The following is a 20,029-nucleotide window of genomic DNA, read 5'->3' as shown; positions in this document are numbered from 1 at the left end:
AATAGTTAAAAGCTACAGATGCTTACACTGATATTATATGTGTGTCCACCTTTTAGTCCTTCTAACACTGCAATGACAGATGTGTCCGTTTTCCGGATAATACTGAGGTTGCGAATCTGAACAGTAGTAGGATCATCTTCTCGATAAACCAAAGCTTGATATACTTGGATATTTCCATTAGGTTGAGAAGGAGGAAGGAATGTTAACTGAAATTTTGTAACTTCATCTGGTATTTTCTGAAATGTCATGTTGTTAGGTGGATCCTTGGGGGCTAAAATGAAATGTTTAACAATTAAATTTTTAATTGTGTTCTTATAATCTCCACACAAAATTTATTTGCTTCGAATTTCTGTTTTTAATGACTATTACACAAATTATTTAAACCATATAAATTATGAAAATGAGAAAAATGACTGATGCATCATGGGATCGTTGATATCTACAATTCACAGAAACCATAATGGTGATATAGTTTGTTTTCTTATTTATTTTGCCTTTGATATGCCTTTATTTGTATGTAGAATGTGTTTCTATGATTTTTTAAATTTTTATTTTAAAATAATATAGACTCACAGGAAGTGGTAAAAATAGGTAAACATAGGGTTGAATGTACCATATGTGCAGATCTCCCCCATCATGACATCTTACATAACTGGAGTTTAGTATCAAACCAGAAAATTGATATTGGTTCAATACTGTTAACTAGACTACACACCTTATTCCAATTTCACCACGTTTTCATGCTTTCATGTATGTGTCTGTAGTTTCATGCAATTTTATCCCATGTATAGAATCCTATAACCACCAGCACAAACAAGATAAAAAACTATTATATCACCCTGAAGAAAATTCCTCCTGCTATCCCCTTGTATTTGCACTACATGCTTCCCCACAGCACTAATCATTCTCCATCTCTGTAGTTTTGTCATTCTCAGAATGACAATAGCCTAATGACCTTGAGGTCTCTCACGGTTGCTGTACGCATCAATAGTTCATTCTTTTTTGTTGCTGAGTAGTGTTCCAATTTATGGATATACCAGAGTTTGTTCAATCATGGAAAGACATTTGGATTGTTTCCAGTTTTTGTTATCACTAATAAAACTCTTAACATTCATGCACAAATGTTTGTGTGACTATAAGTTTTTGATTCTCTATAATCAATGCTGAAAAATGTGATTGCTGGGTGATATAATAAGTACATGTTTAGTTTTATAAGAGACTGTCAGACTATTTTCCAGTGTGGCTATACCATTTTATATTCCCACTAGGAATGTATAAGAGGTCCAGTCATTATCTTTGCCAATGTTTGATATTATCACTATTTTTAAAATTATTATTTTATCTGTTCTAGTATATGCACAGTGATATCTCATTGTGCTTTTAATTTGCATTTCCCTAATTGTTAATGGTGTTGAGAACCTATCTTATGTGTTTATTTGACACTCTTCTATGGTGAAATGTCTGTTCATGTCTTCCATCAATTTTCTAACTGGATTTTTTTAAGTCTGAGTTTTGAGAGATATTTTCATTTATTTTAGATAAAGAAAAACAGCTTAACATGACAAGCTCAGCATCAATAAATTATTATCAAATAAAATTAGGTATTTGAGGATAAAAATTATTTTATGAACAAAGGTTCTTGCTGTACTGCATAATTAGGGCCTGTTTTATAAATGATTGAATGAATATATCTATTTTGATCAACTTACAATGGCTATATTCTTCCATCCTAAGTAAAAAAACTTCCATAAAGAAACTTAATATTTGGCTATTAATAGTTCAGATGTTCAGGCTTTGTTATCTTACGAAAAAAAAAAAAAAGAAAAGAAAAGAAATAAATAGAAAAAAAGACAAAAGCAGATAAAATGCTATTGTGCTAAATATCTCTCTCATTTTAAGTGGAAAAATGCAAAGCTAAAATAAAGATACAGTTGGTTCAAGAGACATATTTTTATATTTGCTGTTATACATTTTTATGATCTATAAGAAATATATTTTCTTTTTATAAGAGATGTTACTCTAAATTTAGGATTAGGTTTGAAGTTATATAAGCAAAGGAAAAAGACTTCTTATCCTCCAAATATCTATGGTGGTATTAAATGTAAAATTTTAGTTTTAGAGATTTAGTATAAATTCATTAAATTATGATATTCTTGAGAGACAGTACACTATGATTTGACAACCAATGCTTTCTGGTATAAATGTGAGCACATTCTTCAGTACCTTTAGGTAGGATGAGGAGAAGTACAAAAAGCATAATCAGAAAATAGATATCTGGGATACTTGGCAGCAAACAGAAATAAATGGAATTTTGGTGTGCTGAGGATAAAATTTACCTTGTGATTTAGAATCATGAGTTTATAGACAAAATGAATCAAAATGAATAGAGAGTATAACATAATGAAAAAACTAGCTGAAAAATATTTTTACCTCCTATACTTACCTTACAGATAGCAACAAATAAACTATAGCAACACATCCCTTCATCTGCTCTTTCCAATGACATATCTGGTGGCAAAGTACATCAGGACTCTGAAGGAGGATGGGGCAAGCAAGTTCTGGGATGTTGACTTTCCACATTTAATTCCTATTGGTTACAATCTTATTATTCATTCAAACCCTGTTCATAGGAACTTGAGAAAATCTGTATGGATCTGACATTTACCAAATAGTTATATAATAAAACATATCATTTGACTAATTGAAGAAAACAGCTATGATAAATGTGACCTGGATTCTAATTTTGCATTCCAGATTACTAAGAGAGTATTACTTTAATTTTCATTCAAAAATGGGACAGAAATAATTAAAATGGGATTTTAGATGAAGCATCATCGGCTACAGACAGTTGGAAAAATCATCTCTTAGGCAAGCTAACTCAATTTCTGAAACATTCAGCAGATTAAATAAGTGCAAAGAAGTATAATTGGGTACCTTTGTTTCTGTATTTATAAGAATTGAATACTATACATCATTTCACTTTACCTCAAAAATGTAAATGGAAAGCTTCATTTTTGTCAATTCCAGTAAGCCATTGAATTTTTTATTCATACTCTTTTAAAACTTTCCATAACACATATCATTTTGGGGTGCAGTGTGAGCCACTGTAGGAAATCCAGCTAAATCTCTGTCAATTTTTAGCGAGGATGAAAAATACTCCTTACCTGATTCTAAAGTGGTAACAATCACTTCAGCACTTGACTTCCCTTCTACATATGCAGCACTCATGTTTCCAGTAAATGCAGTGATGACCACAGAATATTTTGTGAATATTTTTAAATCTTTAATTTCCATGGTTTTATTTTCTTCATTTGACTTGATGAAAGTAATATTAAATTCATCATTATCTACCTAGAGCAAAAAATAACTAACAATTAAGGAAGCAGTATCTGAGATCCAAATCACCAAACATAATAAAAGCTACATGAGGTATATTTATCTGGCCAAGATTTATTTATTTATTTTACAATAAAATTGCCCTGGGAAATCTAAAGTGCCACTATAACAGTTTACTAATTAGTAATTAATTCAATAATTCAAAGTAGAAGAAAAAAAAATAAAAACAATCAGCCAACCAAGATCAATCAACCCATCAAATGAATAAGCACAAATCATCTCTGCAGTCAATGAAATGCTACTTTTTACTACAAAATTTTATGGAAGAAAGTGTACAAGTTTTGGTCCCCAGCCATCCAGGTTCAAATCCCAAATTAGCCACCTGTAGCTTTTGTAGTATTTGACAAACCACTTATACTTCTGTGCCTTACTTTCTGCATATGTAAAATGAGAATGACAACACAGATTTATAGTGTTTTCTTCAGATTTAGAAAGAGCAGATCTGAAGTACCTGACACAGAGGTTTTGATTTTTTTTAAACTGTTACCCACAAAAGGAAGCATTCCTTGTAACATAATTCAGAAGATTGATAGATAAATATAGATATACATAAAACATGTACTTTACACCTGAAACACAATTTTCAAAAATATACCTTCTTTCTGAAATGTACTTTGATATTTTCTGCTCTTTGTTATTTTATTTCAATTCATTTAAAAGTTCTGGTAGTGATTGCAGTCTGAAAATTCTGCTTTAGCACTAAGCATAGCACTAGACAAGGCCTCAATTAATTGTGTATGGCATAATCAAATGTGCACAAATGAGTATGCTTAAGTATTAACATATTAAATATAGCTGTATTATTTGTTCGAACATTGTCTTTGATGGAAGCTCTGGTCTATTCACTCTGGACATTAAGCATAGCTAAAGTTTCTAGCACTAAATCGAAGGGCTTTTCTAAGATAAGCATGAGAAAATTCAGAATCCCATCATGCCTGTTACTTTCAGGTATCTGCACTGAAATACTTAAAACCGTGTTTTACACACAGCACTATTAAGTTCATTTTTAATTTAACCCTCCCTTGTAACTTTGAAAGGTTTCTATTTATTTATTTTTGGTTCCATATGTTCTTTAAATGTTCTTTTCTAAAAGCTTTTTTAAATTAAAGATGTTGCTATGAGAAACAGAGCAAAGGCTGATAAATAATACCAGCATTGCCAACAGACAAATAGATCATTTCAACCTTAAGACAGAGCAGTGGAGGGAAATGTCCCACTTCTCTAAAATGGCAGAACAACAATCAACATAGGAAGCCTATTGATCAGGAATAGGTACCATTGGTGGAAAGTGCGTGTGTGTTTAATTAACTGTCAACATTTAAATATCACATAAAATATGGCTTTTTGAATTTTCTTTAAGACTAGGCTAATAGTCGTGCTGAATAAATATTATCTATAGAGAAGTAAAAGTTGACTCCTGTAATGAAGCATGGGTCCCTTACTCATCAGAGCCTCACCCAATGGCTCCACTTTGACTACTGTTTTTTGTTACTTGCCTAACTACTATAGCTATTTGAATTCTGATTTTATAGAGTTGTGATTTCCTCAAGATTCTATAGCTACTTAGTAGCTGAGAAAAGATTTGAGTCCAGGTCTTTTAAGAGTCTAAAACTCTATATTGCCACAAGGTCACTGGGCTGGATCTTATATATTAAACTATTTATAAATTATACTATTCCCATGCCTTCCATTAAAACAATAGATAACAATTATAAAGTACCAAAGTATGATATGGCATGCATGTGTTATATCTTCGGAGATATTCAACAAAATCAAAAAAGAATTCTGGGTCCTCAAACTCAGCAAGTATAAAAGTTCATTATCTTACCTTATTAAACCTAGTCCACCTTTGTTTTTGTTAACTATTACTTGTCTACTTAACCAGAATGGAAACATCAGTCCTTTTTGACCCCTAATTTTCCTTCAATCAATTCCAAGTCTGTTTGCTCATATTGCATTTGATCATTTTTGAAGTGTGACATCATATACAATATCAGTAATTAGACTCTAGTTATCCTCTTCCTACCCCACTTCCACCCTTTCCCATCTGGTGCACCTCTATTCACATGTCAAGTCCCAGAACAAATTTAACCTATTCTGTGCAGTCTCCTCTAAATTCTATGTGTCCCATAGTAGGAACCTTAATTACTTTGTTAGCTTATATTTCCCCCAAAACTCCATTCCTCACACTCTTGTGGCTGTTTATATTCCAGTGTCTCCCACTAGAGTGTGAGCTACTTGAAAGCAGAACTTTATGTTTTTCATCTTTGTCTTGGTAAACAGAAGCTGCTCATTAACTACTTGTTAAATGAAAGAATAAAAATAATAATGGAAATGACCACAAAATGCATTAATTTCCAATGGATGATTATCCAGGATGGTATTTGTGGCTACATATTAATATCTTATTTAAGATGATCAATTATTATTTAAGTTTTTTAAGGGAAGGGTATCATACCATGTGGCTAGGGTTGTGCAGAGGACAGGCTGCACCATAAGTCCTTAAGTAGAATGATACATGTTCTTCCTTGGTCTGGGAGCCAGAGATGCTTGACTGTTGATAATTACATATTTAAGAAATAAGCTGCAGATAAGCTCTATCTGATTCACTTCTACATATCCAACACCTAGCACAGTTCTGGCACATTGGGTGCATTTAAAAGTGTGTGTTAAATGAATGAAGGAAGGAAGGAACTAAATGCTTCTATTTAGTTCCAAGAATCCTAGAAAAAGTATGAGGTACTAGAATCAGTTTAAATCTGTTCTTGCTATTGTTAATCCATAGGAGTTTTGGTGGGGTTATATTTAAATGGGCAAGTTTTATTTGTTATTTTAAGGCTTTCCCTTTCTCCTGTCACACCACTATCTGTTGGTTTTAGTCAAGTCTTAGCTCAGGGAAAAGTTTTCTTCTCTGTACCTTAGTTCCCCTTTATGCAAAATGAAGGCAATAATGTTTACATCAAAATGTTGTTAAGTAAGATATAATAAGACAATGTATAGCAAGAGGCAAACATATAACTTGTATAAAATAAGTCACTAAAATATTGATTATCTTCTCATTCTTTTACTTTCCCTTATTCATTTTGAAACTCAGCAAGAAGGCTATGAGAATGAGATCACAAAATTACTTTTTAAAATGTTTTATTTTTCCTTCAAGCATAATCAAATTCTAAGGCAGAACTCTTTTTGTTAATAAAGTGCCTTTTATTTGCTAAAGCACAGTTTTAACATTTTTTAATTTGTTTTTAATGCATATTCCCAGGGCATTCGTCATTCACGTTAATTATAGCTGGATAATTATGTACTAAAATCTTCACAAATATGCTCAAAAAAAGGAACATAAACTGAAGACTAAACGGGAGAATAAATGCATCAATAATCTCTTAAAATTTATTTTACTGATGACAGGTCTTTTGAGATGTAAGTGTCTCTTTTTAAGAAATACTATAAAGACATAATATAATTATAAAAGTTAGAAAAGAGACAGATAAAGGCAGAAAGAATGGAAGAGAAGAATTTACCATAAGTTACCTAATTTAATGCATTAGATCACACTAGCAGAGAGTGGTCATCAAGCCCAGCTAAACCCAGGCAGGGTACCAAGGAAATATTTCCAGTCCTTATCCTAGCTAATAATTCTGCATCATCTACATGGTTGAGTAGATAATCACCCTATCTTAGGTAAAAGGTTTGACTTTCATGTCTGGGTTTGCTTCTGTATGGCTGTCTGCTCCAATTTGTCACTTCAGTGGTCTCTTATTTAAGTGTTTGTATTCCCCAGGACTCCGGGATACTATCCTGAGAGTGAGTCTCATCTACTCCTATAATTCTATCTCCTATAAATACAATACTTCCAAAATTGCAAATGCAGAATTTCTCTCCTACACTCCAGACCCATATTTAACACTACAAATGGGGTGTCTTCATGTGGAGGACTCCAGGCATCTCAAACTCAGTGTGTCTAGTACCAGATTCATTCTTTTCCTCTACAGATACGTTCTTCCTCATAATTTTCCAAGTCATATATCTTATAATTATCCTGGATTCTCCCTCTCACTCACTGTAAGTTGGTTGATTTTTCACCAAATCCTGTAGATTTAAATTATTTTTCATTCTGTTCTCTTGCTACATTTCTTCTGTTCTTATCTTTCCTTGCCCATTAACTCATAGTTTCTTGTCTCCTTGTTAGATTTTGCACCAGCCCCTCCCCCACTCTCAAACTATCCTCCATAATAAAACCACACCAATCTTATACAATGAAAATCTATATCACAAACCAGCACGTCACTACCCTTAACATAAATCCCAAACTCTGCACTGTGTTTTATAGTTGGCCTCCCAATCTAGCCTCATCTCTCAGCACTCTTCTTACTGAATGCTATGACCTCGGATTGCTGAGCTACTTGGTTTCTCTTGAATGCAGCTGACTATTTTATACCTCTATTCCCGTTTCCCTATCATGTTCTGCTTCAATTATTTTCTAAGATTTAGCTCTGATGTTTTCTTAGTGGAGAGATATTGCCCCTAATGCCTTCTCTCTTTTCACTTTGTATTATTAGTCCCTTTCCACTGTATTCTATACCAGATATTTTTGTTACTATCAATTTAACCACTTGTGTGTGTATATATACACATATAAAATCTATACTCTGAGAATAAATATAATTATGCTCATATTACTAATACTTTATATTTATTCAGCACTTATTACATGTCAGGCAATGTTCTATGTTCTTTATGCATACTAACTGATTTAGTACTCATAGAATCTATGTACTCTATATGCTACTATTCATCTTTATTTTACATATGTAGACACTCAAACACAAACATGTGAAGTAAGTTGCCCAAGGTCTAACAGAGCCAAGGTTTAAATTCAAATAATCTGGTTCTAAAACCTACTTAACCATGTTCTACACTGAATTTTATAAAAGGTGAGATACACCTTACCGATTTGACATCAATCAGATAAAATGTTGGTCCAGTAATGACAGCAGGTTCACTCCAACTGATGTTGATGCTAAAAGGTGATGTTGCTACTACATGAACATTTTCAGGAGGACCATCCGGAGCTATGACAATAGAAAACCAATTATTCTGCTACATTAGAGTTAGTATTGGCTACAGTACAACAGTAGAAAAGACCATGAAAAATGGATAGTCATAATGAATTAATTTTACATTAATTTATACTTCACAGCACGCTCAAGGCATTGCAAATCAAAAGATTTAATTCTTTAAAACTAAAAAGGACTTTTGCATGATTGATTAATTAAAATAATGCATGATTTTAAAACTTGAAATAATATTTTTAAAAGAAAACATTACCATTACTAAAATTAATCTTTTAAAATAAATATTTTTTATTTTAAAATAGATAACCTGACAATGCTGTTTTAAGAAAAATCTTGCAGAAATGTTTTTGACTGCAGAAAGAGAGACAAAAGAGCACAGTTAAAAATTAAAACTGGTATAAGGGAATTATAGTTAAAATATATTGTCATATGAATGTAAACTGGATTGGTTTTATTGTTTTTACTGACGGGGAAGAATGGGAACTAGGTCGTCTAATTCCTCTGATCTATTTTTACAAGTGTAATCTTCAATTATTTTCTGAATTCATTATGATTCCAAACAAATTCTTTGTCCACTTTTGTAATTTGCCTTTTCAAGAGTGCAAAATGAGAGAATATCTTAAGAAATTTTCTGTTGAAAACGCTGATGTGTAAGTTTTCAATTTGTGAAACCACTAAGAATTAGAAGGGTCAACAGTAAGTTGAGATGGATTTAGTCACATTAAATCTCACACAGACATTAATCTAGCCACACTGTATTACACATCTCTGCCCTCCCAGGCCCTCTAGCCACATCAGATGATATTAAATGTGGGGAGATGAGAAAGTCCCTAAGTTTCTGATTTTTAAATCCATATGAGCAAACATTACTGAACACATAAATCCCATAGCTCCTGAGAAGATGTAAAGAGGAACATAAAACATTTCCTTTCTCAAATAATTTATAATCCAGTGATAGCAACAAATCGTGTGATCTTGGTCAAACACAAAATGTCTGGACCTCAGTTCCCCTATCATGTGAATATTTTATAGTGCTTCAGAAAAGAATTATGAAGACAAAATATGTGAAAGTGGTTAGTTCAGTGTTTGGCACATTGTCAATTAATAAGATATATACAGGGCTGAGTAAAGATAAGGACTAACTACAAATAAGTAATAATGTGCTATGAGAGGGCAAAGCGATGAATACAGATGAGGAGGCAAGGTAAAGTTGCACAGAGAACGTGAGACTTGCACTAGACTTTGCAAGATGAGAAGGATTTCAATAATCAGATGAGCAGCGTTAGGGGTATTTCTGTGCTAAGGGAATCATGGCAAAGCCACGAAGACATAAACAACAGGGCACACAGACAGACAGAATTGTTTTACTGTAGAATTGCTTTCCTTGGTAATCTCATGTTTATTATTTTACATAGTCAAAAACAGTAGTACTCTGGAAAAGGGCCCATAAATTTCACCAGATTGCCAAAGGGATCTATGGTACGAATAAGTTTCAGAATCCTTAAACTCCGAATAGAGATATCATAGACCAGTGTTCAAGAAGAGATATAGGAGGAACAAGCCTCAAATAGTAATTTGGGACCTAAGCTAGGAAGCACTCAATTGTTATGTTAAAGAATTTGGGGTTCATTCTTCAATGGGATGCCATTGAGGTGCTTGAGAAAGTATTTTTCTAATGATTTAGGAAGACAACTCAGAGAGCTATGAAAGGTAAGTGCTCTGAAGAACACTGCGTCTAGGTAGGCTATTTCCAAAAAAACAGGTAAGATATGAGACCCTAAATTAGAATAGTGACAGTAGGAATGGAGAGAAGAGGAGGAAACCTAGAAGCACTTACAAAATTTAATAAAAATAACTCAGCGGAGTATTAGATGTGGGTGCAACTTAAGATAGAGGAAAGTAAAAGCTAATTCATGTATTAATACCAGAAGAATGCTGACAGTTCGCAACAGTACATTCAGGAATATGCACTGATTTTGGTGGAGTAAGACTATGAGAGGAGATGATACATATGGATTTGTACCCACTGAGTTTGAGAAACTCATGAAGACTGAGATGCCTACCTGGCAGTTGGAAAGATAAATCTAGAACAAGGAAGAATGGATCAGGATGGAAAAAGATTTTTTTTAAAAAAAATTTCAGATAATTCCTTACAAATCAGAATGCTATAAATATGGCTAGTATATCTGGTTTAAGTGAATCACAGACTCTGCAGAGAGCCAAAAGGTTTATTTCAATGTTAGATAGGTATTTAAGATGTTGCTATGGTTTGAATGCCCCCCCCCCCAAAATTCAGGTGTTTAAATTTAAAGGTCAATCTGATAGGATTAATATAAAGAGGTGGGGTCCTTAAGAGGTGATTAGGTCATGAGGACTCCTCCCCTCATGAATAGGAATAGGATCCTTATAGAGGGGACTTCACCTGCCCTTCTGCCTTCTGCCATGAGAGGACATGGCATTCTTCCCATGCAGAGGATGCTACCCTCAACAGATAACTGAACCTTCATCTTGGACTTTCCAGCCTCCAGGACTGTGAGAAAATACATTTCTGCTCTTACAAATCACCCAGTCTCTGATATTTTGCTATCACAGGACAAAACAGATTAAGGCATAGGTGAATAGTAGTGACAGTCTCCAAATTATGAATGAGTGATTGCTAGAGTATAGTATAATATTTTAGGAATATAATGTTAAGGGTAAAATTTTTTTTTTTTTTTTTTTTTTTGAGACAGAGTCTCACTCTGTTGCCCAGGCTAGAGTGAGTGCCGTGGCATCTGCCTAGCTCACAGCAACCTCAAACTCCTGAGCTCAAAGGATCCTCCTGTCTCAGCCTCCCGAGTAGTTGGGACTACAGGCATGCACCACCATGCCCGGCTAATTTTTCCTATATATATATTTTTAGCTGTCCATATAATTTCTTTCTATTTTTAGTAGAGATGGGGTCTCGCTCTTGCTCAGGCTGGTCTCGAACTCCTGAGCTCAAACGATCCGCCCACCTCGGCCTCCCAGAGTACTAGGATTACAGGCGTGAGCCACCGCGCCCGGCCAAGGGTAAAATTTAGGTGCATAACTCAACACACAACATACATTTTAATAATAGCATTGGCATTTTAGTAATAGTATTCAAATATAACTGTAGAGGAATCTAGCAAATATGTATAAGGAAGTTTCTGTGGGAAAATGCCTTTGGGGTGACAAACATATCCTTCCTACTTGTGCTTCTTCTGAAAATTATCCAATAATCCAAACACTGACACTCCTGGCTCAAAGATCCAGTCCATTTTGCCCAGGAAAGCATCCAGGAGAAAGTGTGAAGAAGGGATACTCCAGGATTCAGAGATTTGATGAGCTGAGAGGTGCTAATAATGATGACAGAACTGGGTGCCTAGTTTCGCCAACAACTAACGTAGAGGAGATCTACTTTAGATCTATACACACACACCTGGCATAACCTGACATTTTCGGCCTTATTACTTCTAGCTTTATGATCCTAGGAAAACTGCCTCAAACTGTAATCTAATTCATTTAGGTAATTACACATAACAGACGAGAGCGATGAGAGGTCTCCTGCCACCAGCATAATTAATGGATGACCTCACAGCATAATGCACTTCGTTTTCAAGAGTGGCAACCTCTTTCCTCTTCAAACTGGATATTCCTTCGAGACACTATGCCTACCTTTTCCTAAATAAATTGCAGCTCTGAATCTCTTTATTCGCAATGTTAAAAGAGGAGGAGATGGGCTTCAGGACCAGGTACACTATAACTGATCGTTATTACATACTCACCTCATGGAGGAATCTGCTTTGAAAAATGTAAGATGTTTTGTGGGTTTCAATGGCCTATCTTCTGCCTCTGACTCTCTAAAAAGGGATGGGATAGGAGCTATGTACAAATTTATTAAGGCCCCTTGATTACTAATGCTTTTTCAAAACCTGACTTCCAGCTAGGTAAGAACCAACATGGAGAAGAACAACTTTCTAATAGGCCACATATTTCAAGTGGTATAAAATAGGAAAATATTTTAGAGTACTCTTGTCTTTATTTATACCCAAGTGTATAGTTGGCTTTTAGATGAAATTTATGACTTTACTGAACCAATAAATATTTATTAAGCACCTACTATGTGCCAGGCACTGGAAAGACAAAAAGCTCGTCCAAGTGATCTAGGTAGGTTTGGACCTATCCAATAAAGCTTCTAGTATTTAACTCTCTTTTTCACTTAACAACTAATTGTTTATTGAACACCTATGTCATTCCAGGTGTTCACATGCTGGGAATAGATAAGAGAACTAAAGAGACAAAGACCATGGAACTGCTACTTTAATGGTGGGAGACAAATAATACATAAGTATATTAGAAAAAAATTAGATAAATTAATACATAATATACAAATAAATTATATACCATATTAAGAAGTATTATGCACCATGGCAAAAAAATGAAGTAGGGTAATGGAATGGGGGTGCTTATGGGGGTTACTATTTTAAATATTACGGTCAGGATATGCCTCACCAAGCAGATAACATTTAAACAAAGATGTGAAGGAGGTGAGGGAGCACAGGATATTTGGAGGAAGAGTGTCACAGGGAGGAGAATGGCCAGTGCAAAGGCCCTGAGGCAGAATTATGCCTGATGTGTTCTGTGACTAACAAGGGCTCCAGTGAGGCTAAAGTCATGCAATTTGGAATGACAATCTGAAAGAAAACAGGGCCAGATTGTGTGGGGCCTTTAAGACCACAGTCGAAGTCTTTATAAGAATGGCTACCATAGACAAAAAGTCACATGTCATAGTTTATTATCATGAACTAGGGGGGACCACAATAGATTCTGGTCTTTGGTATCTAACTCATACCAGAAAGATGGGCCAAAATTAATTAGGTCAGAAAAGGAAAGATTATCTCCAGGATATATTTGATTCATGTACCTCTATAAAGTACACCAACTCAGTGCTGTTGGGACTACACTTTTAAACTTAACTCATTCTAGTAGACAAGCAGAGTGGCACATTATTGTTGCTCAGACATTATGAACAGTGTGTTGAGAATTTCCTGTAAGAAAGTTGGTGAGATTTTCTGTGACTATGGTGATGGTAGCTTATGTTTGGAAATATTTCCAGGAAAATATTTCCACATCTCTGCTCCATAGTGTGGTTCCTTAGTTAGGATCTCAGCTGAGGACAGATCCAAAATGATTTCCCAAGGAAAATCTTGGCTTGTAAGCATGTCTGTGCACCAGCTCAGAAAGTAGTGTAATGCAGCATAATCAGGATAATGCTTCAACTTCTCATCTTTCACAGTAAAATGTCAACCCTGCACTCATTCTTTTAACACTAGTAATCAAAGCCCTCATCAGGGAGTGTCTGCTACCCCAAGCAGAGATGAGAGAAAAGGGACATTCAAAGATCATTTGCAACACATCTAATCATTTGTACTATTAAATATTTTAAGGTCCTTACACTAATCAGCCATTATAAAAAAGCAAAGTATTTAGACCCTCGCTGAGCTGCGCTTTAATGTCATTTCTTGAACTTTTCCCAAACCATTTTTCCTGCTTCCTTTCTTTATTTAAGAAACAATTATTCTAAACAATGTTTGCATTTTCAACAACTTGTTGATGAAATGCCTGTTTTCTTGCGTAAGTTCTCTGTGTTGAATCGTTTGTGAAAAATTTCTTAGACTGTATTTTATCACCCTGTATTCTTGAAGGACTAGAACTCCTAAATCCAAACTAAAAAATAAAAGTAAACATATATAACTGAATATATATGAATATATTTTATGTATATAATATATAAAAAATATATATTTCATCTGTCTAGAGCACTGAAAGATAATTAATTAATCCTAGGTAACTTAAAAGAAAGATTTAGAACACCAAAATATTCATCCATTATAAAACAGCATCTAATTATTTCAGTATTGTCCAAATTATGATGCACTTACAAGCATATACAATTGTCAAGTTCTTTTAGGTAACTTTCTTATGGAATTCATCAAAATTCCAAAAATGCATAATAAAATGTATCAAGTATTATTTTCCCTCTTATCACAGTATATAGTAAACTATTAGTAGAGTCAGTTCCATAAGGGAGGCTGTAAAATTACAATTACAAATGTCAACTACCAAAATAAAGGCAGTAAATGTATGGGGAGTGGGAAATATGCCAGTTTAAAAGCCTAGTAACTTACAAGCATCCTTGAGAGACTTTGTTTGTCTTCCCATAAACTGTCACATTCTGATTTAGGATTGTTTGTGAAATGAATCTAGTCAGTAATGAGCCAAGATATCACTATACCCTTTCTCTTATAAATCACAGAAATTTACTCAGTAGGAATGATCTATCCTTATTCTCTCATTCCCCATAATCCAATCACTTCCTCTCATAAGCACTTTCCCCCTGGTTTTCACCATAATGCATTTTCTGTAACTAACAACCATCATTTCCTGATTATCATGCTTCTATCCTTGCACAGGAATGTGGGTCTTATGTGGGTCAGGGTCATCTTTCCCATCCATCTGTGTCTCCATGCTAAGTGTGTTAGCTCAAAGGTGAGTCTGGATAGACCATCATTTTGCCTAGTCTATATAAAAGTTTGAATGCCACAAGTCTATGCCACTTTGATTAAGAACCAACAAGTTTTGGTGTGCCTAATACTACACTGTTAGAATAAGCACATTCAAAGACTTATTAGCAACTTTGCCATGTGCAGATCCCTATAAATCTAGTGAAAACGTCATAGAAAATACTCTATGGTTTTTAGTGTGCCATGCAATGGTGACTTTCCTTATAAATAAATAAATGATTTGACAGATATTCAAAAAACAGAAAATCTTGAGCTCTGTACCTGTCTAATTTGACAAGTGATGATTTAAGTGGCCTATACATCTATTTGAATTTAAATTCAGTATAAAGTTAATTTAAAGGGCCTACCATTCAGGGTATTTTAATTCCAAGATTCGGTATCCTGGACCACTAGATTTCTAATGACTGTCATCACTAAATGAAGGGCTCTGTTTTTTCTCAGCTATACAAGAATAGACAACTTGTAGGTCTGTGACTTAACTTTGATTCAGCACACCTGGAAGAATTAGCTTTGAGTTTTAAATGTCTCTTGGGACTAGAGGAAATCTAACTGGCCAGTAGATTCCTTGTGTCTTAATTCAGGGCGTCAAGGCCCCTGAAGAAGTTTCACAATTTGATTCACCATATTTCTGCACACCAAGAATATCTCAGGACATATCCCTGTGCACTGGTTATAACACTGTGATAATTGGCTGTCCTTCCCTAGTGCTGGATGTTTCCCTAGAGCCCAGTGATTTCACTGACCAATATGGAACATGTCGGTGCATGATATATTTCCTACCATTTTACAAGATTTTAATTTTGTTTTATAGTTATATTCCCCAATAACAAGATGGTACTTCAAAGGGTTTAGTACAAAGATATTACAAATACTGTAAGCCTACAAACTTGTCAAATTAGATTATTTGATGAATACTGAGGATGATTCATGGATGTTCATAGCATTAGACTTCATGTATGATCATCTTATTTGATTCTTAAATGAGTTATTTTCTGACTCATTTCAAACTGGCTTAAATTTAAAAAAATACAAAATACAAAAAAGCCTTCTCACTTTCAATACTAGCCATGCCATGTAGGAATGAAAATATTCCAATATTAGCACTATTACCTTAGGATCAGATAATATATCTTTTCCTAGAATCACATCATGTTTATAAAACAACTTTATACAACAACAGTAGTTCTCAAAATGTGGTCTACGGACCAGCAGCATCAACATCACCGGGGAAGTCATAGAAAATCAATTTCTGAGTCCATACCTAGACTTAGCGAATCAGAAACCCTAGGTGTGGAGTCCAGCAATTATCAAGCCCTCCAAGTGATTGTAATCCCCGTAGTTCAAGTTTAAGAGTCACTGGTCCATAATGTCTACGTGCCATTTGAAAAAGTAGTGACATTGTTCTTCAGATTAGGTGACCAATGATTACAACCCTTAGTCACAAGGGTGGAAAAGGGAATTAAATTACTGGTTCTTTGAAGACTAAGGAAGTGGCTGTGGAGGAAGTTTGGGAGCTGGTAATCAACACAGAGACATGCAACAAGCCAACAGATGTTGCACAAATTTGTCTCCTCTGCCTTTCATTCTATTTTAATGCTGGATAAACCATGAGAAGGGTTCTTCCTACCATCTCTTCCTTCCATTCCTAAAGTTTCTACCATAGTAACAGGTCATCATGTTTCCTAAGAACATAAAATATCACCAGTTTCATGCTACCAGGAACCTCTGCACAGGAACAACCTGGAATAATTCAGGTAAGGCCATCACCGTAATGTAGTATTAGGGCCAGGATAAATGTTGCTATTTTGTCCTCCAATTTATTTGTATACAAGCATAATTGGGGTAAAATAAATACCAGGATATTATTAAAGAAAAATAAAAACCAAAGATCTCAGAAACCTCAAAAATACAGTTTGAGGTTACATGTGTCAAAACTTCTAGTCAATTTGTTTGGGACTGGAGGTGGTTGGAATATGTACTAGAAGCTTGTATCACATCTTCAGATCTTTCTTAATACCAGTTGTCAAAGCTAATAATACCAGATAGTGATAATCCTTATAATTTCCTTTAACTGTTTTAATGCTTTTACTGAAAAAGACATACTATTTGCTTGTGCAAATGGGATTTTAAGATATTTTCATTTATATTCTGGAAAATTTGCTTAATAACCTGGCAGAAGCTTTCGTAACATTGAATATATAATGTTATATAGGGTAGAAACGTACACAAGATATGGTCACCTGGTCATTTCTACTGTTAAGGAACTCAGAACCCCACAGAAGAGAGAGAGAAATAATTATGATGCAATATGTTCAATACTTCAGAAAAGCAAGTTTTGGGAAGTAAGAGTGGAAAGGATTTCTGGAAGTCTCCTCAAAGAAGATACACAAAGTAAAACAGGAAGAAAGGTAGCTGGTCACCAGAAGAGGACAGAAAGGAGAGTAAGAATAACAAAGATTCTGGAGCATAAAGAAGAAGGAACAATGCATGGGTGGGGAATATAAGCCAAATCATAAATGACCTTGTAGAGCTTACTAACAGGTATGGCTTTCACAGGCAGCAAATAGAAAATGATCAAAGATTTTCAGCAGAAGAATGACACGATCAGATAAATGTATTATCTGAGGTCAGGTGAAGGGAAGAAAATGAGGACAAAAAGACCATTAGATATCTTTCGTAATAACATACGAGATGAATATTAAGAGTCTGGATTTAGAGATACACTCTCCAAGGAAAAATACACAAATACAAGATATATTTAGAAGATAAATTCACTAGAACTCAGGTATTAACTGGTAGGGGATGGGAGCAGCTAAAAAAGAATTAAAAATGATTCCTAGATTGCCGGTGTGAATATGAAGAGTGGTGCAATACACTGAAACAGGGAACACAGAGAGGAAAAGGTTTGCTTTGGGGCAGTGGTAATATGGAGTTTGAGATGTCTGTGGAAATCTAAGTGGTCATTCCAATAACTTCAATATACAGGTCTAGAGGACTGACATGTCTTGAATTACACATTTGGGAGTCTTGGGCAACAAATTTAAAAGACTTTCAACAGCATCTAAATGTTAATAATTTTGCAGAGTACAACCATAACATCTAGAATAAATTATATTTATTTTATCTAGTGGCAGCAAGATAGAACCAATTCTAAAAATGCATTGCCACCAAATAGGCTTCTGTATGTCTTGGATTATATTTTCCTATTTATTCATGGGTAACATCATTTCTTATTAGTATATAATTGCTTCTTCATAGAAAGGATAATTTCTATCTCTATTACTATAACAATGATCACATAAGTGCATTACACAGCTTAGGACAAATTAAAGAAAATAATTATACATATAGTGATGCATTAACAATTTCTTATTTGAAATAATGTCAAGGTATACTTTGCTCTCTATTTGGTTTTACTTTTTTTTTTTTTAAGATCATAAAGTTGCATTCCTTAGAAACTTCTTTGATGAGGCATGTTTTGTTGAATTTTTTTTTAACCTAACAGATGTTTGGGTAGTTAAAATTCCTCATGAGTATGGTATCCTGTGGTTTTCACAACCTAAGTGTTACCCCAGGAATTTTCTTTTCTTGCTGTCTTCCAGTCCTGGTGGTCTATAGGAGATGCACGTTACAAGAGTCCCATTTCGTTCCATACTAATTTCACACCCACACTTCTTTAAAGTTGTGCATTTCCTTAGTATTATCGGTATCTACTGTGCACCACAGAGATATTTAACAGTTTTCTATTTTACACCACTCCCACACACATACATACACAACTCAAATTGCTTTTGAGTATAAGGATAATCAGAAAAATAAGAGAAGAGTAAAATAGCTGCAAGTCTTCAAGTTAAATATTTCTAGCATTTGTGATTTTTATGCTTACATTTGTATCTGCACATATCAGCATAAAGTAGAATTACGGCTATTATACAGATTATGTAAGGAGAAAAACAATGTGGCTTCAGTTATCTAGATCAGAGCATGTGAGAGAAACAAAGGTTAGCTTAAGTTGGCTGAATATTGTTTCCTTTCTCATTCTGTTTTACAGGTATAGATTCAGATTCAGAGAGTAATCCAATTTAATTCTCAGTTTGTATTCTGTCTTTGCTTGCGGGATGTTCAATTTTGATGCTCCTCTGTTTGAGTTCAGATCAAGTTTACAATAACATATTTTCTTATTATTCAAGCCATTTTAGGTCCTTTTATAATATTTATTATTCAAAGTGAGTGGCCTTTTATTTGAAGTATTCAAACTTTGTATAACTTGATCTGAAAATAGCCATCAATTGCTAACTCTTTATCAAGGAGCTCCGAGTTTTGACAAGACATTATATTAGTAAGTGCTTGGATACAACCTGATGCCATTAGAACAAAATGCACACTTATCTGCAACAGTGATTTTATACTATTTCACATTATTGTTTAGTCTTTTCTCTAATTCAGACAAAGAATTGTCATTATTTTATCTTATTTTATATCATGAAACAATATACCACTTTTTTAGTCAATGATAGATAATACAAAACATATTAATTTTCTCCATCCAGATTACTTTCTGTGTTTGCAAAATGCCCATAGTATTTTCATCTTTGTTATGCAGAAGCAACATGTAAGTATGACTTATTTTTAACATGAAAAACATTACTGCTCTTCAATATTTTGGCTGCTTAACTATTCCTATTTCTTTTACTCTTATACCATATGTTATTTCACCATATGTATTATGTTACAATAATATATGTAGTGTCTTTTTATCTTTCATATCAAATATTATATTATCTCTTGGTTTAATATATCAAATGAAACTTTTACTGTATAATTATAAAATTTAGAAATTCAAATGTACAATATTTATTAAAAAAGTCCCCTCCTCCATTGGAGGCCAAAAATTCCTCCATTCTGGAAACTAAAAGAAGAGTAATTAACTCATTTTCAAAACCTAAACAATAAGTACATTATTATCCTCAC

The 20,029-nt window shown here is 34.0% G+C and overlaps 1 protein-coding gene across 1 annotated transcript in view; it reads right to left on the bottom strand.

The window, feature by feature from the left end:
• PTPRQ (protein tyrosine phosphatase receptor type Q) overlaps window positions 1-20,029 on the bottom strand; it is a 193,900-nt gene that overhangs the window by 65,659 nt on the left and 108,212 nt on the right. The window contains exons 27-29 of the mRNA XM_069489984.1: window positions 8,347-8,468; window positions 3,165-3,351; window positions 27-271 (exon numbers count right to left, since the gene is read on the bottom strand). Of these exons, the coding sequence (XP_069346085.1) occupies window positions 27-271; window positions 3,165-3,351; window positions 8,347-8,468 (554 nt within the window). The remainder of the gene's footprint in view (window positions 1-26; window positions 272-3,164; window positions 3,352-8,346; window positions 8,469-20,029) is intronic.

Source organism: Eulemur rufifrons, chromosome 16 (assembly GCF_041146395.1).
Source record: "Eulemur rufifrons isolate Redbay chromosome 16, OSU_ERuf_1, whole genome shotgun sequence".
In the NCBI taxonomy this organism is placed as follows: domain Eukaryota; kingdom Metazoa; phylum Chordata; class Mammalia; order Primates; family Lemuridae; genus Eulemur; species Eulemur rufifrons.
Note: the sequence above shows the minus strand (reverse complement) of the source record. Positions and strands in the feature narration are given on the sequence as shown.